Source organism: Trifolium pratense, linkage group LG5 (assembly GCF_020283565.1).
Source record: "Trifolium pratense cultivar HEN17-A07 linkage group LG5, ARS_RC_1.1, whole genome shotgun sequence".
Lineage (NCBI taxonomy): Eukaryota > Viridiplantae > Streptophyta > Magnoliopsida > Fabales > Fabaceae > Trifolium > Trifolium pratense.
The window spans coordinates 15,427,406-15,451,407 of NC_060063.1; the positions used below are offsets into that span (position 1 = coordinate 15,427,406).

At 35.1% G+C, this 24,002-nt stretch overlaps 1 protein-coding gene, 1 non-coding gene and 1 pseudogene across 2 annotated transcripts; 2 read left to right on the forward strand and 1 right to left on the reverse strand.

The window, feature by feature from the left end:
• Positions 1 to 787: 787 nt before the first annotated feature.
• LOC123887772 lies at positions 788 to 895 on the forward strand. Its single transcript, XR_006801770.1, has one exon. It is a non-coding gene; the product is annotated as a small nucleolar RNA R71 (small nucleolar RNA).
• Positions 896 to 1,423: 528 nt separating this feature from the next.
• LOC123883905 (tubulin--tyrosine ligase-like protein 12) lies at positions 1,424 to 8,924 on the forward strand. The gene is made up of 15 exons (XM_045932861.1): positions 1,424 to 1,823; positions 1,927 to 2,187; positions 3,017 to 3,141; positions 3,240 to 3,456; positions 3,723 to 3,848; positions 3,992 to 4,248; positions 4,510 to 4,617; positions 4,959 to 5,100; positions 5,207 to 5,372; positions 6,853 to 7,010; positions 7,381 to 7,704; positions 7,789 to 7,863; positions 7,983 to 8,052; positions 8,156 to 8,313; positions 8,503 to 8,924. The coding sequence occupies exons 1-15, from the start codon at positions 1,539 to 1,541 to the stop codon at positions 8,650 to 8,652; spliced, it is 2,622 nt and encodes an 873-aa protein (XP_045788817.1). The 5' UTR covers positions 1,424 to 1,538; the 3' UTR covers positions 8,653 to 8,924.
• Positions 8,925 to 21,698: 12,774 nt separating this feature from the next.
• Positions 21,699 to 22,642, reverse strand: LOC123886104 (annotated as a pseudogene).
• Between the last annotated feature and the right edge of the window lie 1,360 nt (positions 22,643 to 24,002).

A 24,002-nucleotide genomic window follows, 5' to 3' on the forward strand; every position in this document is an offset into this window, starting at 1 on the left:
CAAGTACGCTTTTTATAGCTGGGATATTAGAAAGGTGCTCATGGACTCCGGCAGCTCGACGGACATCATGTATTGGGACAAATTCACTAGGATGAAATTGAGCAATGAACAACTACAAACTTACAATGGGACCTTGGTTGGATTTTCAGGGGAGTATAGGTGGAAGTAATCAGCCATATCATGTTGTTCACCACCTTCGAAGAAAACGAAAATGCGAAGACGGTGAAGGTAAGATATCTCGTCATAAAAGTCAACTTCTCATTGTATAACATCATCATTGGTCTCCCAACCTTTAACGCCCGTAATGTCAACTTTATATTTAATGGTAAAATACCCCCTACATAATGGGAAAAGTGAGAATGGTAAGGGGCGACCAAGCTGTAGCCCGAAAGTGTTACCAGGCAAGCCTAAAAGCCAGTACCGGGCGAGAGAATAAATCATTTTCGCCCGGATGAGTCAGATGTGGTAAACCTCGCAGAAGACTTCGCAGACCTCAATCTCAAAGAGGATTTCCAAGAAGGGCAAGTAAGCCCCATAAAAGAGTTAAAGGAAGTCTAGATTGGCGACCAACCTCACCAAGTAACAAGCCCGGGCACCACCCTACTTCATACCTTCCCCTTTTTTGGGGAGTGCCGATCTTTCACCTGTCCATTGGAAATAGTTTTGTGTAATCTCTTCTACTAGTTCATGAGCTTCTTCGATGTTTTGGTTCATTAGAGCACCATCCGCCGCAACATCAACGTCATCCTTTTGTTGTAAGATATGTCATTGTAAAATATGTGCACAATAGCCATGATGAGAACAAAGTCTTAACATCTCTTTGAATTTCTCCCAAGGTTCACATAAAGACTCTCCTTCTTTTTTGATTGAAACTTGTAAATTGGTTCCTCATTTGAGCTGTTTTGAAGAACAATCTATAATATTCTTCTCTTGTTTGGAGTGAAGTTCGCAAAAGTTGTGTGTGGGCACGCCCACAATTTCTAGAATTCGAAAAAGTCTAATGGATGTGAGTGTAATGGAAGAAAAATGGGACAACACGAGCTTGTGAATTTCATTTTATTAACATTGGAATCCTAGAGCTAGAATTCGAACACTAAAACACAAAAATAAATAAAAGAAAGAAAAAATTTTCATCCCACCTACTCACTTTCTCACCCACCCCCTGTTTTTCCATTTTTGCCCTTGGTCAAAAAATTTGGAACGCGTTTTCCGAATTTTTTTAGTTCAAATTTGGAAAAAAAATCGGAAAACACATTCCGAAGTTGTTTTTAAAGGCAAAAAAAATTCGGAAAACGCGTTCCGAATTTTTTGACCAAGGGCAAAAATGGAAAAACAGAGGGGTGGGTGAGAAAGTGAGTAGGTGGGATGAGAAATTTTCTTAAAGAAATTCTATATTTGCACACTACCCTAATTTGGGCCGAACATTCCAACAGAAAAGCCCAATTAATTTACGCTACTCCACCGTTCTTCACAAACTAGCGCAGTGAACTTTCACACTGAAAACGAAAACAGAGCAGAGCAAAAGCAGTTAAAGAAAAATGGTAGCTATGGCCACCGCTAAGGGAATCGAAACCTTCGAAGTTTTCGCTAAAGTTCACGGAATTTTACTCGCCGCGTCGGGGTTACCGGAGTCACTTCACCGCCGTCTCTTCCAGAAACTCTCCACTGAAACCTTCGACGGCGGCGAACATTTCCAGATTGAGCCTTGTGAAGATAACCGCATGAGACGCCTCGTTTTGACGTCGGATTCCATGGCCAAAGACTCCAATGTCTTCCTCATTGATCATGCTTGGACTTTCAGACTCTCCGACGCTTACAAACAGGTCCTCACCTTCTTCTCCTTCTTCTTTCAGCTCAAATTTTGAATTTCTAGGGTTTCATTTTGCTTTAAATTAGTTAATTTAGATGTTCTTTTGGTGGTTTTAGCTGCGTGAAGTTCCGGGATTAGCAGAGAGGATGAGTTCGTTGATGTGTGTGGATATTGACACGAATTTGGATGGTGAAAATGAGATGAATGATGTTGATGATGAAGTTTCGAGAGAGAAGCTTGGTGTTGTGGAAATAGTTGAGAATGAGGTTCGAGAGGTAAAAGAGAAAGGTGATGGTACATTGAGATGGTTGGAGCTTGATGATCTTGACATTGATGATGATATGTTTCTTTCATTGGACTTACCTGCTAGATTTCCGGTTTGTTACTCTGTTTTATCTTGTTTTACATTTTATTGATATTTGATAGCAATACTTAGTTTTTATAGATTCTATTATTTTGATAGTGTGATATTGTTCTTTGAGAAATTAGAAATCATGCTTATTAAACATAGGAACGTTATACGGTGTGAGTTAAATTTGAGTCGGTAAGAATAAGATGGTCGGCATTATTAGTATTATTTAGTGCATGTTTGGTTCAGCCATACATAATTGTCACCATGAATTTAGAACTCTTCCGCCTTGATTTTTAGGCTTTGTTTGGCAATGCCAAATTTTGAGTTTATAGCTTATAAGCTCATATGACAAATAAATACTCATTTGTTAACTCCTTTTTTTGACGAGCTTATAGTTTATTTTGATAAGCTAATTCAATTAGCTTATAGCTTATCATTTTTTCTCTCAATTTTACCCTTGTCATCTCTTACATAAAAAAAAATTAAATATTAATAGAACATATCTTTTTTTATGTTATTTCATATCTATGAGCTAGCTCAACCACTAATTTTACTGAACACTACAAATTGAAACAGCTAGCTTATCCCCTATATGGAAATAAGCTATAAGCTAGCTTATTTTTTGCCAAACAGAGCCTTAAAAGCTCCAATTTGTAGCTTCTGGTCAACCGTGATTTTTCACCGTAATTTTGGTGTTTTCCAAACACAGTATTCAAATTTTTTCCTGTTACTTCGGCTCCTGTTATTCTAGATGTTGTCAGACAGTTTTAGTTTCATGTTTCTTTTTATATTTTTGAAGAAGATGTTTCTTTTTATATTATTCTTAGTTGTGATACACTATCCTCCGCTTTCAGAATTTAGTGGCACTTAGCCTATATGGAAACAAGCTTACAATAGCTGAACTGGTTGTTCAAGAAGTTACCAAATTTAAACATCTCAAAGGACTCTGGCTGAACAATAATCCGGTTGTTAAAAATTGGTAAGTTTTCTCATATTTTTTGAAATTTTCTAAAACCATAATATTCTTTTTTGGTAAGTCCTTGCTGTTAAGGAGAACTAAAATTACTTTACTTCTAGTGATGGTGAGCTTGCAGATATTTTTCTCAAGGAATTACCAGAACTGGAGGTTTATAATTCAACTTTCACAAGCAATTTTGGGGAGTGGGCTTTGGGCTTTTGTGCAGACATATATGGAAAGGATAACCCAGTAAATGGTGATAAAGCTGACAGTCTGCTGCGGAGTGTATCTAATCTTGACCTTTCAAATAGAAATGTTCACAATTTGATTAACAAGGTTGAACCTCTTGTTATGCTTATTTTCTATCTTAGCTTATGTTTTTAAAAGTATAAATAGACTTAAACATATTATTTTACCAGAATACATTTTGATTGCCGGAGATAAAAAATCTGATAATTATTTTTCTCTCCTTGAGTCTATGATCAAGAGATGCTAAATGGTAAACAAAGCATAATCAATAAAAGATTTTAACACATGGCAGTGCCACTTCATTATTTCCAATCCCATATCTGTATGTTTTGACGATTCCCCCATTTTGTCAGGAATTTTCACCCAGTTGTTTGCCATCCCTTTCTTACTTGAACATACGTGGAAATCCATTGGAGCAAAACTCAGTTTCCAACTTGTTAGATCTGCTGAGGCAATTCCCTTGCTTACGTTCATTGGAGGTACTTTGATTTATGTTATCACAATTTTTCTATACCCCCAAATTGCCCCTGTTATTTATTTAATTTTTTTTATTTTTATTTTTTTTATGTCCATTCTCTTGTAACCAGTGTTTTGGCCTTTGGGAATTTGAGAAAATTTTTAGGTCGATATTCCCGGTCCTCTTGGAGGAAGTGCCATTGAAATTCTGGAATCTCTTCCAAACATTTCTGAAATAAATGGTATTTCTGCATCCAAAATATTGGAAACTGGAAAGCATGTTATTGATTCAATGCTTCTTCCCCGTCTTCCTGAATGGAGTCCTGATGAGCCTATCCATGACCGTATTATAAGTGCAATGTGGCTATATCTAATGACCTATAGACTTGCCGATGAAGAAAAGTTAGACGAAACCTCTGTATGGTATGACATGCATTTTACTTGTTTTACTTTCTTTTGATCAGTATATGCTTTTAAGTTATGAGTTTTTGCATGTCTTGTTGAAATACACAAAATTTCATCAAGGTTGTCTGATTTATAATTTATTGTTGGAATAACTTGAATCTGGGTCAATGTTTGATCATTCAAATTGTTGGGTTCAGTACATTATATGAAACATATGATCAACTTGGAATTTACCAACAATAAACAAAACTAACAGCCCATTGTTTTGGATATTTTTAGGTATGTGATGGATGAATTCGGTTCTGCTTTGCGGCACAGTGATGAACCAAATTTTAGAGTGGCACCTTTTCTTTTCATGCCGGAGGGTAATCTGGCATCAGCTGTGAGGTTATCTTCTATATTTTGCTTTTTAGATTTGTGCTATGATGTTGAAGTCGTAATTTCACTATCTAAGATACCTGCTGGCTACTGCTTTGCTATATGATTGAGCTTGCGTAATCTGTAATATATTTTTTAAATAATTTTTTTTTATTATAGGTTTTGCTCTTTAATTCTTGCTCTTTAATATATAACTTAATTACCTATGTAGCTCATATTAGTGACTTCTAAGTGTGAAACTTTTTCCCCTTCCTTTTAATGAATTATATGTATTTTGTGGCATAACCTCTGAATTTCGATAATTCTTAATTAGTCACTGTGCAAGTAGTAACTCCTCCCAATTTTCCCAGCTTTTCTATTCTATGGCCAGCTCGAAATGTTCGGAAAGGCGATGAATGCACTCGTGACTATCTTCTTGGTATTGGGGAAGATAAACAGCGTTCTGCCAGACTTACTGCCTGGTTCCATACCCCAGAGAACTATTTTATCCAAGTATTTCTTCTATTACTAAGACATATTATGATTCTTATCTGTGGTTAAAAATATACCTTACGAAAGTACTATGGAAGTTTGAAGCTAATCAATTCACTACTTTCAGGAGTATGAGAAGCACTATCAGAAATTGCAATCCACAAGTTTAATACCACCCACAGTCCAGTCTTCTGAAAGTAGAAGTATTCGTCCACATGATGGGCGTCCTTTACGGGTTTACACAGATATACCTCACGTGGAGGAGAACTTGACTCATCCTGAGTTTGCAATCAGTAAGTGGACTGCATGCATCTGATAGATACTGGTTTAAACTATAGAGATTAACAGAATGAAAATAATTATTGCCTATTCTCCTCGAACTATTTCAATATTTGTTCCATTTATTGGTGTCCGTCTACTTTGTTCCTTTTTTTTTTTTTTTTTAACCACAAGCGAAAAGGGAATTATTCATCTTAGTTTATTGATAACAGAAAGAAAAGGGTTACACAAGGAAGCTATCCTTCCCTCGCACTGGAATAAACCAGTCAATTTCTTAATAAAGTTCAGAATGCCTAATCTAGGGGGTGCGAAACTATTTATAGATTATAGATTGCCCATAGCAGAAAATGAAATACTAACAGAACATAAAAGAGCTAACAACCTAACTACTCTGACTGACCCCTAACTACCTATCTAACAAATAGAGGTTTATTTATTATTACTAAACTTCCTTCTCTTTTAAACCTTTTAGATCTTATCAGTAGGTGTAGTATATTGACTACCACTTTTATTGATCTTCAACCCTTGATCTTCAATTCTGTTTTTCGAAGATATCAGTCCCATATTATTGAAGGATTTTGATCATAATTGGGTTGGAACTGTTGGAGCATCACTTCTCTCAGAAGCTTTCCCAGGTTTCCTTATGATTGCTAACCTCCCACCACTTGTTCCAATGTGGAAACGTTTATCTGGTGCTTCAATGCCTGTCATTTTCTTCGTCGAAGTGCTTCTCAAAATGGATTATCCACCATTACTCCTTTTAAAATCCACAATCCGTATATGTTCTTCCTTGAATGCTTTCCTTAACTTGCAAATATCCTCTGCAAATCTTCTTTAGTTTACTCCTTGATCAATCTAAACACAGTTTCCCATTTCTTTGGAGCTTCAATACTAGTTGGCAGGTACTACTGGTTCAGAATATGGAGGCAAACAAAAAGAAAATAAGCAAATTTTATCATAAATCCTCTGCTACTAAACTCTGGATCAATGCTTATCCAGGTCATGAAGAGCAGGATGTCATAACTCATAATGATGTCTTCCCCAGGTATTTGAGGTGGTCTTTCCGAAGTCCCACCCAAAATTGATCAATCAACTAGTTTACTTCATCTAGCTTCTTTGCCTCTATCAAACAACTAACTAATTAATTACTCTTAACAATTTTCATAACAGAGGCAGTGCCTCGCTAACAGGGTTGCTTGACCTAACTGATGTAAGCTTTCCTAATTGGGTCTGCTCCTAACAGAGCATGCTTGACCCTTTGTATATTTGTTCTTTTCATCAATTCTAAATATCAATTAAACTATCTTGTACCCTGGAACATATTAAACATATGCCAATCTTCAAGTAAAGAGCCTAAATTGAACTTTCCTTGTTTGATTTGAACCTTATGTTTTTCATAAAATTCCCTTGTATTTGATTTTATGGCTGTCTCCACTTTTCAACTTTTCTGTATTCTGACCTTTTCCCTCTCTTTTTGAATGTGTTTGGCTACAGTAAAGGACCCAAAAGATGCAGATATAATATGGACCTGTGTGCAGGTAGATGAGGAGATGAAAAAGGCCACAGGAATAACAGATCAACAGTACATTAATCAATTTCCATTTGAGGCTTGTCTTGTCATGAAACATCATTTAGCAGAGACAATTCAGAAGGTGATGTTCTAGTTTAATTAACATTATATGTTGATGCAGATGAGATTATCCTAAATGAGTTTAATTAACCTAAATGAGATTATCCTAAATGAGTTTAATTAACCTAAATGAGATTATCCTAAATGAGTTTAACATTATATGTTGAGGCAGTTGAGTTTAATTAACATTACCTGTTTCCATTATCCATTTCTAGTGAAATACCATCATACCATCACAGAAATATGGAAAGTTTTATTGTTATTCATCCTAGCATGCTACATTTTAATTCATTTTTCAAGTCGCTTACAAATGAATCGAAGTGTTAAAGAGTATTTTATCCTTTGAGGCTTTTTAAATAATGAATCATTTTGGGTGGGGGTGATTGCTACAGGCACATGGATCTCCTCAATGGTTGCAGCCTACTTATAATCTTGAAACTCATCTGTCTCAACTTATTGGTGATTATTGTATACGCAAAAGAGAAGGACTAGACAACCTTTGGATCTTAAAACCCTGGAACATGGCCCGAACTATTGATACTGCAGTAACTGATAATTTGCCAGCAATAATCAGACTAATGGAAACTGGTCCAAAAATATGCCAGAAGTATATTGAACAACCTGCTTTGTTCCAAGGGAAAAAGTTTGATCTCCGTTACATAGTACTGGTTCGGAGCATACACCCTTTGGAGATATTCCTGTCAGATTGTTTCTGGGTATACCAAATCTTCTTTCTCTATTTCACTCTTATGCTCTCAGATTAAATTCTAATGGCAAATGAATTTTATGTTTTATTTCAGGTTAGGATAGCCAACAACCAATATTCTTTGGAGAAAAGTAGCCTCTTTGAGTATGAAACTCATTTCACTGTTATGGTATGTCTCGAGTACCATATTATTTAGCAATAAGATGTTTGGTTGAAATATCGAAATATTTGTGTTCTTTCCTTTTTCTTATCAAGTTTTAACGTATTCAATCAATGCATGGATCTTAGAATTATCGTGGAAAAATAAACCACAAGAATATCAAGGATTTTGTGAGGGAATTTGAGGAAGAACATCAAGGTAATGAGGACTGCCACATTCTACATATGAATTTTTAGATGCTTCCAGAGCATACTATACATTTTGAATGATACAAATTCATGTTCCTATATATCTCCTGCAGTTAAATGGTTGGATATACATACAAGAGTAAGGAATATGATTCGATCAGTGTTCGAGGCAGCTGCGGTTGCACATCCTGAGATGCATAGTCCAACATCAAGGGCAATGTACGGTGTAGATGTCATGTTAGACGGCTCTTTCCAACCTAAGTTATTAGAGGTTGGTAACTGAGAGAACGATTCTCATTTGATGCACCTTTCAACGCCAAAATGTTTTATGTTTGATCGGAATTCTGAACTCCTTGCTTTTAGGATACCAGTCAATCTATAATGTGATATTTGTCTAATTCATAATTACAGATTATATTTCACAAATTACCGATTACATGTATTGTATTTCCTGTTTCAGGTGACTTACTGTCCTGATTGTACACGAGCTTGCAAATATGACATGGATATCGTTGTTGGAGATGGAGGTGTTGCTAAAGGTTGTGATTTCTTCAACAATGTGTTCAAGTGTCTCTTTTTGAATGAAATTTCTCAGGTTAGTCCATTGTAATCTAATGTCATCAGAGAGATTTGACACTTGATAAAGTCTTTTTCCTTCGACAATGGACCACAGGTTCTTTTGGCAAGATCTGTATTTACGTGTATAACTTTGATGTCTTTGTAACCGATCTAGTCATCTTGCATGCTGTGTTTTTCCTTCTGTGCTAGTGAGTGATAGGAGAATAGACAATTTTGAGCAAGTTTGGTTGTTTGGTTGGAGACTGATAAATATGCAGCAAAGATCATTCATTAAAATGTTTCTTCTTAAAATTATTACGCCTATATTTGAAAATATTTTCAATATATATTCAATATATAGTTTGAGCTGACTTATTTGAGTTTATCTACTTACATAAGTTTTGTGATACTATTTGGAGAGAATTTATTAAAACAGTGTTTAGTTTATACGAAAATGATTTAACTTTATTAAGATGTTTTCAACTTATTTTCATAAGTTCTGCAAGATAGCTTATAGTGTTTAGTTTATACGACAATAATTTAACTTTATTTTATGTTTTGTTATGGAAATAACCTTTACATAAGTTTTGTGCTATATAAGCTGCAAATAAATTGTTTCTCTGAACTTTTGCAAAAATTCATCCTTTTTTTAAAAAAAAAATTATTTTGTTTGTTTTATCTCATTTTTCTGTTACGAAGGATGAAATAGAAAGAGCAAAATCTCTACCAAAAAAAAAAAAAAAGAAAGGGCAAAAAACAAAAACAAAAAAGATCTTCTGAATTTGAACTCTTGCTCAACACCAACAAAAACAAAAACAAAGCGGCAAATAACAATGGCAACCAAGCTAAATAGTTCAGGCAATAACATCAACTTAGAAAAAAATCTAGTAACTTATGTGTTTGGTAAATCCACACAATTAAAACCAATGCACAAGATAAAGAAAAAAGAGAAATAAACACACCCAATATTATTTTTTTAATTTACCCAAAAATGACCTACGTTTAGTGGAGAGAACATATTTGATGCTGCATGCTAGGGTTGGAATTTTTACTCAACCAAAAATCTATATGAATCGAAGACTTGGATTTCAAGAATTGATAAATCTGATACTATGATGCGAGGAAAAAGAAAATTCATATAATCATTTACCTAGTGAAGTCACACCCCCTATTATTGCATCCATTCGGTTATTATTACAATGTAATCGGAACTTTGAGATTAAGTTCACTAAGCGATAAGTGAATATGGTGACACACACCTTAACTAGGGCAGCCATTTCATGGTCTAGTCGCACGTTCTTTAAATATGTCCCTCGTTGTATTGAACTTTTTATTACTTCCTCCGTACCACAATATAAGTCACTTTGGCCAAATTACACAAATTAAGAAATGTAATTAATGTTGTATGGAAAAGAGAAATTATGAGATAGTTTACAAAATTGTTTTTCATTAATGGTACAGAAAAGATAAATTGAAGAGTTGAAAGAAGAGAAAATAATAAATAGTTAAGGGTATAATATGAAAAATAACATTAGAGCATCCACAATGGAGCACTCCATTTTTGAGTACTTAAATGGTCCCACGTAGACACATCATCAATTTATTATTTTTTTAATAATAGTACCTAATAGGTACTCAACCCCTCCAATGGAGCATTTCTTAAAAAGTTCTAAAATAGGTCCATCAATAACTCCACATCATTAAAATTTGAAATTTAATTTAAAATAATATTGCCAAATTAAATTTTTTTGAATATATTAAATAAAGTGGGTCCCATAAAAAGAAGAAAGAGAGAGTTCTTATATTAGAAGTGATACCTATTAGGTACTAAAATGTGTTGTGCTCCAATGGTAGTACCTAATAAGTACCATAAGTACCTAATAGGTACTACACCATTGGAGATGGTCTTAAATGTTTCATTGATAATGTAAAGTGACTTATAATTGGATACGATTTTTTTCTTTCTCAAAATGACTTATAATTTGGTATGGAGGGAGTAATAAAAGGGGAGGGATCAAATTACACCGATGTAACATTTGAGTAATGTTACACCGCTCAATAACACTTCAACGAATACAAATTTTACAAAATCCACCGTTGGATTGAAAGTTTATATCATTTAGATCATCCATGTTCAATTTTACAAAAATCTAAAATCGTTTGATATGTTATTGAGACCAATCAAGATTAACGCTTTATGTGTTTTTATTGAATACCGTTAAGCTTGATCAATATCAATAACATATCAAATGATTTTAGATTTTTATAGAATTGAACATGAATGATCTATATGATATAAACTTTCAATCCAACGGTGAATTTTGTAAAATTTATATTCGTTAAAGCATTATTGAGCTGTGTAACATTACTCAAATGTTACACCGGTATAATTTGATCCCTCCTCGTAATAAAAAGTCTCCGTATTTAAAATTGAATTTTTTTATCCCTCATTTATCACAATTGTTGTAAGTTTGGTTTCAAATCCAAATTTGTAGCAAATGTGAGATAAATGATGAACCAAAAAGTTTAATTTTAGCTCATAACCATTTAGTAAGTCAGACAGTTTTAATTCATTTGGTAGAAAGATTGTAATGGGGAAAGAACCAAAGAAACATAACTCTTACCTCTCTTTTGGGGTCTAAGAAAGTAATGATGCATCTAAACAATTAAACATATTGCAACCTGTAAATTAATTCCCTAACCACTAGAGATGATTGTTGGTGTTTTTGAGATTGGCTACATTTTGCAAAAGCCAACTAGCCAGATGCTGGACAACGATGTTGTAGCATTATCGTACAACATTATTGATGCTCTGTTTTGCGCAGAATTTCTTTTTCAAATCGAAGGAAGATTTAATTCGTTTTTATATCCAAGCACGTGCAACTATTCAAGATGTGCCTTGTTCCACAAGTTTACCTGAAGGCGGTTTGAGTATTATTATTTAAAACAAAAATATAACTTGTTATATTTTTGAAAATAATAATTTATATTTTTGTGTGACAAACAAATTATATTTCTGAAAATAATATAGGGTTGGCCGCAATTCCTACAACTGTGTTTGTCTGAAGACCTAGCTTGCTCATCAAGACAATTGAAGACTCTAAATATGTGAAGCCTCAAGCCTTTACAACTCATGTATTCTAAACCGTGTTTTTTTATAACGTGTGAGTTTTTAAGGTTTAGAGTTTGTGTCTTTTGTCAGTCTTTCTTGTGTCACTTTGATGCAAGTTTAGGACTGTGTTTTGATTGTTAATTGTAAGCTACTCCTAAGCTTTTGAAGCACGGAGTTAGCGTGTGTGATTCACTCAAAAGCTTTTAAGCGAGAGTGTGGTCTAGTTTCTAGGAGAGTGTCTCCATCTTGATTATTATTATTGACAGCAACATGGTACGTGTTGTTAGAGGGAATTTGGGACGGGGTCTCATTATCTAGGAGGTTCCTAGATAGGATTGGACGGGTAGTGTCTAGGCGATAAGTCAAGTACCGGGTGTTGGTCGAGGGCTTTGAACTAGAGCTATTATAGTGGATTCATTCCTGGATTGGTATCCCCCAGAGTAGGTGACGTTGCACTGAACTGGGTTAATAAACGATCAGTGTTATTTATTATTCTGTCGTTTATTGCTTTATTTTATTCAGCGCCTGTCTTGCTGCAGCACATGCTATAGCATCTTGTGCAGCATTGTGTTCACTGTGTGCCAGATTTCAATTGGCATCAGAGCAGGCACCCTTTCTGGTTATAGGGTGAGATCCAGGGAGTATGTCTGACAACATGGACAAAGAAGGAGGGCCTGTTAGCAGACCACCGCTTCTCGTTGGTGCCTCCAACTATGACTATTGGAAACCACGCATGATGGCTTTCTTGAAATCTATGGATAGCAAAACTTGGAAAACTGTTCTGAAAGGATGGGACCCCCCTGTGATTGTAGAAAAAGATGGAAAGTCAACACTTGTATTAAAAGCTGAGGAGAATTGGTCTAAAGAAGAAGATGAGCTTGCTCTAGCAAACTCAAAAGCATTGTATGCACTATACAATGGGGTGGACAAACACATCTTCAAGCTCATTAAAAAATGTGTCTCTGCAAAGGAGGCTTGGAAGATTCTTGAAACTGTTCATGAAGGTACTTCTAAGGTAAAAATATCTAGATTGCAGATCCTCACTACTCAGTTTGAAAATCTACGTATGAAGGATGAGGAGACAATTCAAGAATTTCACATGACTATCCTTGATTATGATAATCAGTTTGATTCTTTGGGGGAAAAAATTCCTGAAGAAAAGTTAGTGAGAAAGATGCTCAGGTCTCTTCCAAAGAAGTTTGATATGAAAGTCACAGCTATGGAAGAAGCCAAAGACAAATCTCAGATGAAGCTTGATGAGCTTGTTGGATCACTTCAAACTTATGAAAGTGCTGCAAATGAAAGAATCGAAAAGAAAAACAAAAGCATTGCTTTTTCATCCAAAAATGATGAAGAAGATCTAGAGGAGGATGAAGAATCTAATGAAAGTATCTCTGAAGCTATGGTGTTGCTGGGAAGACAGTTCAACAAAGTTCTAAAACAAATGGACAAAATGAAGGTGTGAAAACACAAGAAGGGGGGGTTGAATTGTGTTTTAGCCAAGTTAAAACTTTTTCAAAGTTCTTAACTTAACTACGTTAGCAGCGGATAAACAACACAAATAATAACAAGATCAGAGAGAGAGAAAAGCACACAACCAATTTATACTGGTTCCTCTCACAAAACGAGAGTAGTCTAGTCCCCTTGCACTTCCAAGGGATTTCACTATAATCACACAAGATTACAATTGTTCAAGCACACAAGCAAGAGACTTCACCACAATGCTCAAGCACACAAGCAAGAGACTTCACAAACACAAAGTAAATAAGTTCGTTGGATAAAATACAACTGCTCTTAAGAGAACCTTAAAGATCAAATACAGTGAGTACAACGTATTTGGACTAAGAGTGAAAAACACTTGTTCAGAGGTTCAGAGCTTGTATTCGTAAGTATGAAAATGATCGAGCGCGTGTTGTAATTGTTGATATCTTGCAAACTGATTCTTCTAGTATATATAGGACTAAGAAAGAGTCATTGCAAAGATGACCGTTGTTCAAGATAACCTTTTGTCTTCAAGCAAGTTGTCTTGATGCAGTTTGGTCGTTTCCAAAACAGAGTAAGAGTTTCAGTAACTTTGACCATGTGCAGAGAAGACTTTCCTTATTCAGCTAAGGGGTCAGATAGGTCACATTTTCCCTTGTGGACAGACAAAATGTACGTAGCTGTTCTGATCAAGGTTGAGAGGTCCTTTTCTTCATTGGTAAGGGAGTTGACCTTTAAATACGAATCTTCACACAATCCAAGATATACATCAGAGTTTGATTCACTTCAGACTTTAGCAAGTTCTGATGTCTTCATCCTCTGATGCATGTAACTTCTGAAGATTCTTATCTTCTGAGTTCTTACGAACTTCTGAGAACTTAACTTCTGAGCTTTCTTCAGAGCTTGTCTGAAACTAAGTTCTGCACACTTAAAATAAATTTTTAGTACTTCCAATTGTATATTAATACTTTGTTATCATCAAAACCTTAATAGATTTAGGGGCAAACATTTTTAAATCAATTTTGTTCCAACACAAAAGACCCAGACCAAATTCTAAGAATGATGCTCCGGGCACTATGCACAGCATTGTGAATCAAGGAAAACCTAAGAGTGATGAAAAGTCAAGCTTAAACAAGAATATTCAATGTCATGAATGCGAGGGATATGGCCACATCAGACCTGAATGTCCAACAAATCAGAAAAGAGCGAAGAAAGGACTAATTGTAAGTTGGTCTGATGATGATGACTCAGAAGATGATACAGCATCTGTGACTGCCAAACATATCTCAGTCTTAACAGGTACTATTACATCTGATACAGAATCTTGTGATGGAGAGGTAACCTACGAAGAACTTGCTGATTCCTACAGAGAACTCTGCCTCAAGAGTGGAGAAATATGCAGAGTCATCGAGAAACAAAAGGTAACCATCAATCAATTGAAGGCAGAAAAATTTGAAAATATATCAAAGATGGATGAGCTCCAGAAGAAGGTAAATTATCTATCCTCTGGTCTTGATGAAGCTAAGGAAGTCATTGAAAAATTAAATGCTGACATTTGGCGTTTGAGAAAATTCTCTGACATGTTGTATAAAGATGATGATCATCTTGATAAACTTCATAAAGCTGATGGTCAACTAGAAGAAATCTTAGAGAAAAATGTTCTAAAGCCTAAACATATTGGGCTTAGTTATGATAATGTCAACAAACACAAAGGTTATAACCCAGATCTCATGTAAATGCATCCAAAAGAAACTCATAAGCAAAAGATGCCTCAACGGATGCTACAGCATCATAAGCAGCATCCCTTGTCAAAGAACAGAAGAAAACATCACTCTTGGATATGTCACTACTGTGGTAGAAAAGGGCATATAAGACCTTTTTGTTACAAATTGTTCGGGTACCCTAACAGGCATCATCAACCTAAACCAGTTTCCACAACTGCCTCCACTCAACAAGAATGGAAACCTAAAGGTAAGAATGTGAAGACCAGTGATGGTACTCAACTTGAGAAGAAGATTACTGCTCTGATTGCTCACACATCACTTAGAGCTTCATCAAGGGAAGACTGGTATTTCGATAGTGGTTGTTCAAGACACATGACCGGAATTGGAAAATTTCTTGTTGATTTAAAGTCTTACTCAACTAGTTTTGTAACTTGTGGTAATGGTGCTAAAGGAGAAATTATTGGTATAGGGGAGCTCAACAGTAATAGCTTGCCTAAACTAAGCAATGTGTTGTTAGTAAAAGGATTTACTGCAAATTTAATAAGCATCAGTCAATTATGCGACCAAGGGATGAAGGTAAACTTCACCAAGTCTGAATGTTTGGTTACAAATGATGAGGGTGAAATTTTGATGAGGGGTGTCAGATCAAAAGACAACTGCTACTTATGGGTTCCCCAAGAAGAAGCAAATGTGTCAATATGCTTAATCATGAAAGAAGATGAAGTAAAATTGTGGCACCAAAAACTTGGTCATCTCAACCTAAGAAGCATGAAGAAAGCTATACCTGAAGAAGCCATCAGGGGCTTGCCAAATCTCAAGATCGAAGGAGGAAGCATTTGTGGTGAATGTCAAATTGGAAAACAAACCAAGATGCCACATCCAAAGCTGCAGCATCTTACCACTACCAGAGTTCTTGAGCTTCTACACATGGATTTAATGGGACCTATGCAAACTGAAAGCTTAGGAGGAAAAAGCTATGCCTATGTTGTTGTAGATGATTTCTCTAGATATACCTGGATAAATTTTATTGGAAAGAAATCAGAGACCTTTGACGTATTCAAAGATCTATGTATTCTACTTCAAAGAGAGAAAAACAATGTTGTATTAAGGATCAGAAGTGATCATGGAAAGGAGTTTGAAAACTATAGATTCTCTGACTTTTGTGCCTCTGAAGGTATCATCCATGAATTCTCATCTCCCATTACACCACAACAAAATGGTGTAGTAGAAAGAAAGAATAGAACTATACAAGAGTCTGCAAGAGTAATGTTACATGCAAAGAAACTCTCTCATGGTTTTTGGGCAGAAGCTATGAACACTGCTTGTTATATTCATAATCGTGTCACCTTGAGATCTGGAACTACATCTACTCTGTATGAATTGTGGAAAGGTAGAAAACCTACTATTAAGTACTTTCATGTGTTTGGAAGTAAATGTTATATTTTGTCTGATAGAGAACCAAGAACTAAAATGGATCCTAAAAGTGATGAAGGCATATTCTTGGGATACTCAACAAACAACAGAGCCTACAGAGTATATAACTACAGAACCAAAACCATGATGGAATCTATAAATGTGGTAATAGATGATATTTCAAGTGAAGTTGTGAAAGATGATACAAAAGATGCTACAACATCTATCCCAAGTAGTGTAGATTCTGAAACTATTGAGGAATTCAAAAATGATACAGAGATTACTACACCTCAACCAATCTCTGCTACTCCAAAGAAAGGGTCATCCATTCGTACTCAAAAGAATCATCCTACAGATCTGATTATTGGTAATCCTAATCATGGAATTACTACTAGAAGGACACTTGACTTAGTTCCTAATGCTTGTTTTGTGTCTAAGTTTGAACCCAAAAATGTGATGGAAGCCCTCACTGATGAGTTTTGGATAAATGCTATGCAAGAAGAGCTAAATCAATTCAAGAGGAATGAAGTTTGGGACTTAGTTCCTAGACCAGAAAATGCTAATGTGATTCGTACCAAGTGGGTCTACAAGAACAAGTCTATGCTAGTGGGGTATTGTGATGCTGATTGGGCAGGTTGTGTAGATGATAGAAAAAGCACCTCAAGAGCTTGTTTCTTTTTAGGCAACTATCTTATATCTTGGTTCAGCAAGAAACAAAATTGTGTATCTTTATCTACAGCTGAAACAGAGTACATAGTTGCTGGTAGTAGCTGCTCCCAACTATTATGGATGAAACAAATGTTGCTGGAGTACAATGTGGTACAAGATGCTATGGCATTGTACTTTGATAACCTTAGTGCAATCAATATTTCAAAGAATCCTATCCAACATAGTAGGACGAAGCATATTGATATTAGGCACCATTTTATCAGAGATCTTGTTGAAGAAGGTATTGTGACTCTTGAGCATATTGCCACTGAAGAACAATTGGCTGATATTTTTACTAAGGCATTATATGCAGTTCAATTTGAAAAATTGCGAGGCAAACTTAGTATTTGCGCTGAAGAGTTATAACAATTATTGCAAGTGTGGCTTGCAGTTTTCTTTTCAATTTATTTAGTAATGCACGCTGTTATGGGTAATGTTGAAACATCTGAAGATTTGGTAAGAATTTTGTGTCTGTTGATAATAAGGATGTTTCTTGTGGTGAGAAAGTATTTGTCAGAGGAAGTTATGTGGTATTCTCCCCTGCTGTGTTTAACATTTGTTGGTGATGATATTAGCGCTCCAACGTAGGTCAAAGATGACTCTGTGTTGGAACATGTCAAGAAGAGTGTTCCTGAGAAGGATGCTGCACATGATGCTACAACATCTGCAGCACGGGAAAATTTGGATAACATTGTGATACCCGAGTCTCCAGATAATGTTATTGTTCCAAACAAAGAAAAGGGTTCTGAAGCAACTACTACTGATAATGTTTTTGATCATGATACCTATGTGATCCCTCATGCTGATGATAGTGGTAAAACTATGTCTGTTCCTTTGAATGTTGATGAATCTCCTGAGAAAAATTCAAATGTTATTGATGTGGACAATCTCACCCTTACTGAGAGGACTCCTGCTCCTAGTACTAGGAGGTTAAGAAGCAATGCTGGTAAAAGTATGGCTGTTTCTAGTGTTCCTGTCAAGACTGCCAAGGAAAAGAAAATCTATGGTCTTAAAAGACAGTGGAGTAAGATTACTCTAGTGACCTCTAGTGACCCAGAATTTGAGGACGAACAATATGCTACAGAATTTGCTACAACATCTTCAAAAAGGTCTGTAAAAAGAAAGAGAATTCCTCAAGATGTATCTCTTATGCCTATTGAGAATATTTCCTTTCATCGTGTTGAGAAAGCTGACAGATGGAAGTTTGTGGTAAAAAGAAGGTTTGTTGTTCAGAGGAATTTAAGTGAAGAATTCTCACAATGTCAAGAGCTTGTTGATTTAATTAATGAAGCCGACTTGATGAGAACTGTGATTGGACTGGGTAAGTGCTTTGAGATGCTTACCAAAGAATTTTTGGTAAACATAGGAGATGACTATGATGATCCTAAAATTCCAGAATTTAAGAAAAAATTTGTTTGTGTGTCTTTAAAGGAAGTATGTAAGACACTCACTGGAAAATACGCTCTCCTGAACAAGATTGCAGCAGCCAACTGGGCTCCAACTACACATTCCAATAATGTGGCTACAGGTTTGGCTAGGTTTATATATGTTGTAGGGACCAGATCACCTTTTGACCTTGGTTTCCATATTCATGGTGAAACTGCTCTGCATGGTAAGTCATGTGCTATGAAGATGCCTATAGCCTTTCCTACATTGATGTGTGATATTATTCTAGCTCAACATCCTGACATTTGTATTGAGGCTGATGTGCCTAGCAAGAGAGGTTGTGATTTGTCTTTTGATTTTAGACTGTTTGAGGGTACACATGCTACAGACTGTGCTGCATCATCTGTCAATCAGTCAACTGATGTTTTGCATAGGAAGCAAATGATTGTTGACCTCAAGGTGTTTTCCAATGTCAATCCTGGTGTTCTTGATGATAATGTAGGTGGTGAGACTGAGGTAGAGGAGGAGGACTCTGATGCAAGTCCTTCTATGTGACCTGCTTATGCTTTATTTGCATGTCCTTTCGGATTTTAATTTTGTGGGCTACGCCCTGATGCTCTCAGGATTGTAACATGCACAATCCATGTCTGTTGGCTCTAATTCTCCAGGTTTTCTATGCCCTGATGGTCTGTAATATGCACTTTATGATGTCCTATGCTCTGATTCTCTCTGCACTCTATGTTTCTCTATGCTCTGATAACTCTATGGAAGTTTCTGCTCCTACTATGTGATACTGACTTTATTTGTCAGAATTTATGGCTAAAAAGAGGGAGTAATATCTGTTGTGCATGATGTGATGCATAATGCTATAACATCTAGTATAGCATCTAGTATAGCATGTTTTGAGGGGGAGTGAAGTTTATGAATGTATTGAGGGGGAGTAGGTAGAATTTATTTTTCTACTACATGTGGTATGCATGTCTGAAGTACCAATATAGGAATTTATTTTTCCTATTCTATGTGGTGTTACTTTGAAATAGATGAGTTTATTTCTCCTATCTTGAATCCACTATGTGAGAGTTTATTTCTCTCTATCTGTACTGAATGAGGCTAGATGTGTTATGTTCCGCTGTTGCATGCCTATGATGCTTACGTGCTAGCTATCTATCATCTGATGATCTCTTTATATAGCATAGCAATGTTCTACTTTCTTTCCTAGCTGTGTGTTTATGTTGACTCGAAGGAAAGTTTAGACTGTGTCTCTCTGTGCACTGTCCTAAGGTTGTTTTAGCCAAAATTTGCCAAAGGGGGAGATTTTTGGTGTTTTTGAGATTGGCTACATTTTGCAAAAGCCAACTAGCCAGATGCTGGACAACGATGCTGTAGCATTATCGTACAGCATTATTGATGCTCTGTTTTGCGCAGAATTTCTTTTTCAAATCGAAGGAAGATTTAATTCGTTTTTATATCCAAGCACGTGCGACTATTCAAGATGTGCCTTGTTCCACAAGTTTTCCCGAAGGCGGTTTGAGTATTATTATTTGAAAATAATAATTTATATTTTTGTGTGACAAACAAATTATATTTCTGAAAATAATATAGGGTTGGCCGCAATTCCTACAACTGTGTTTGTCTGAAGACCTAGTTTGCTCATCAAGACAATTGAAGACTATAAATATGTGAAGCCTCAAGCCTTTACAACTCATGTATTCTAAACCGTGTTTTTTATAACGTGTGAGTTTTTAAGGTTTAGAGTTTGTGTCTTTTTGTCATCCTTTCTTGTGTCATGATGCAAGTTTAGAACTGTGTTTTGATTGTTAATTGTAAGCTACTCCTAAGCTTTTGAAGCACGGAGTTAGCGTGTGTGATTCACTCAAAAGCTTTTAAGCGAGAGTGTGGTCTAGTTTCTAGGAGAGTGTCTCCATCTTGATTATTATTATTGACAGCAACATGGTACGTGTTGTTAGAGGGAATTTGGGACGGGGTCTCATTATCTAGGAGGTTCCTAGATAGGATTGGACGGGTAGTGTCTAGGCGATAAGTCAAGTACCGGGTGTTGGTCGAGGGCTTTGAACTAGAGCTATTATAGTGGATTCATTCCTGGATTGGTATCCCCCAGAGTAGGTGACGTTGCACTGAACTGGGTTAATAAACGATCAGTGTTATTTATTATTCTGTCGTTTATTGCTTTATTTTATTCAGAGCCTGTCTTGCTGCAGCACATACTATAGCATCTTGTGCAGCATTGTGTTCACTGCGTGCCATATTTCAATGATCAAACTCAGTAAATCAATTGACATATAAGTGTATCTGATCAATTAAGATTCAACTCTACAACACCATAATAATGCAAGTGGTCATGATCAAATCAAAATAACATATAGGCTGCAGTGGTTGCAGCTAAAGTAAAAATAAAAAAAGATAATATAACCCATCAACATTGTTAGAACTAGTTTAGAATGTGTACCAGTTCAATATATACTCTCCCTCATTTACCCATGATGTTGGGAAAAACAGGCATAGAGAAAATAAAATAATGCAATCAACGACACAAGAATATAACGTGGAAATTCTAAAACCGGAGAAAAAACCACGACCGTTGTCAAAACCGACAACCAGAAAATAAACACTATATGAAAATTGTTACAACATATAGACTTCACTCTCAACTACCCTATGACCCTAATACACTCACACTCTCCAAAGCAAATACCTAACTACATCTCACCACACTCTAATAAAAGAGTACAAGAGAAAAACAAAAATGTCATATATAAGCTTAAAGTGTCACTGATTGGTGTATTGAAACAAGGAACTTGCGGTCTCTTTATATAACATTGAGCTCATCCACTCTTCACTTTTCTAAGCAATGTGAGACTTCTCAAATATAATTTCCTTGACTTTTACTTTTTTTCCTTCATTAGCAATGTGAGACTTACATTGCAATTAACCCCAACACATAAATTCCAATTCTATCAGAAATTTAGAATCATGATAGTAGTAAGCAAACTAGAATTTTTTAGCATTCTCACCGCCAATGTTGTCAGAATTGAGATTTTGCATAAGATTGGGAGATGGGAGCAAAATCGTAATTAAGATTGGAAGATTCTATCCAATTAATTTTGTAGAATCAAGAGGGGTAGCAAGATTGTAAAACATAAGATGATCACAAGTCTCAAATCTTAAACATTAAAAAAAAAAGGTTCACAAAATAAAATATTTAAAGCCTAATTGAGCTAAGAGTTAAGGAGTTGGAGATACAGGATTCAAGTCTCAACGAGAAGATAACAATTGAATTCCAGATACCAATTTCAACTTAAACAAGAAGATATTAGTTAGAAAAAGTAAGTCAAAATGCAAGACCAATATGTTTCCATAAGTACTAGTCCCAAAGTTTATCCAATCTAATAACATAAAGAAAGCAATAAAGCACAATAATGCACTACTAGTACTACCACTATCACATACATTAATGCAAGAGAACATACCCTTGTTATGCAGTTCGAGGATCCACTTGGGAGGTGGCCAGAATAACTTTATGTAATCGGGATAGCGAGACAAGCGTGAAACCCTACCATTATCCAAGTGAAAAATACGCATTCGAGATTCAATGGTATCAACATTTTGGAAGTCAGAACGGCTAGTATAGATGATACAGCTTCCATTTGCAACATGCAAATCTGAAGCTGAAGCAGAGAAGGAACAATTTTGGTTCACAAAAAGAACCATGTCACCTAAAGTGGTCAACTTGACCCAATTCTTCTCCTTCTCATCAAGCATGAATACATCAAACCTTATATCCTTATCAGCAGCACCAATATCAATTCCATAACAATCCACTAGCAACAACTCACATTCACTCTCCACCAAGAATTTGACATTGCCACCAAACTCCGGGTTGGCTAGCAAGCAGACATTGGAATTATCTCCAATCATGAAAGTGTGACCGTGTTTGTCGGCCACACAAGGCCGCCCTTTGAAAATGCAGATGTCTCCGCATGAGCTCTCATTAGGGATGTTGGGATACTTCTCCAAGAATTTTCCTCACATTGAAAGATATACGGCACATCAAAGTTGTATGTCATGACAGCAACAGGCTGTCCCACCTCACACATTGTAGTAACGATCTTTCTATAATGGAGACGCGGGCCATAGATGTAGAACAGGTGTCCGAGATGGATGACAGGGAGTTGAAGGAAGTCGGTTAATTGCTTCATGAATAAGCAACGAGCAAAATATAAAGGATATTGTAGCTTATCGTCGAAGGGGTGCCATACTTGGGCAACAAACAACACTATGATGTGAGTTCGGTGGTCAACAAACTATACACACTATGCTGTTGTGTGGGTGGTGAATCAGGGGAAAATATTTTGGTCACACACTATTTAGGTTTTATATATGTATACCAGTTGTTTCGAAAGAAAAAACAAATATATCTTTACCTACATGTAAGACGATAAAAAAATATTTATATGGACTTTTCATAGTACCAACAACATTTTTGATTTTTTTTTTGCAATAAAAATATTTTATTAACAAACTCACCATAACATAAGTCATTATTTTTTTTTTTACATAAGTTTGCATAGACAGAGACAGACACGGAACGCGCCCTGTCTGACCGCTAGTGTATACTAGTTTAAAGACTCGTGCATTCGTACAACACATGTACATTGACTTTAATTATTTGATATTTAAGTTTATCATTTTAATATTATAGAAAATTTATTTAGAATAAAATACTTAAATGTTTTATAAAATATTGTTAAATATAAGTGAAACTATTGTGTTATTTTTTTTAAAACTTATTTATGCAATTTTTTATATCCCGTATGTAATTTTTAATCAAAAATTAGAAATTTTATTAGTAATATCTAGGATAATTTAGTAAATTTGATAGTGATTAACTTTATTTTATTATTATTATTATTAATAATAGTTAGTAGTACACCTGGATTTGGTAGTGATATTATTTATTTTATTTTATTTTTGATGAAAAAATTGTTTATTTTTCTTCTTTTTTTAATATAACTATTGTTTATGTTTCAATTTCTATATTCCTATTTCTATGTATTCAGTTTTTTTTTTACATTATTTCCGTAATTTATTTTTATAGACTAAACTCTCTATAATCTTTTTATTGTTTTTTTTCCTTCCTATTTTTATGCATGGATTCCTATATAATTAATTTTTTTTTGTACTCATCTTATTCTTTCTATATTTTTTGTATATATATATATATATATATATATATATATATATATATATATATATATATTTATTTTGTATTTATCTTGGAACAAAACAGAACAATCTATACTCATAAAAATAGAAACAAAACAGGTTAATACGATCAACTCAATAATTTATTAAGAGAAAAAAGAAAAGAAAATAGTCAATAAAAAAAATTATAGAAAAAATAAGATGAATATGCATAAAATTAGGAATATATAAATAAAAAAATAAACAATATACTAGTAATAATAATATTATAATGATAATACAATAAACTTTTTGACGGTAATAATACAATAAAGTTAATTATTGCTTCAAAAAAAAAATACAATAAAGTTAATT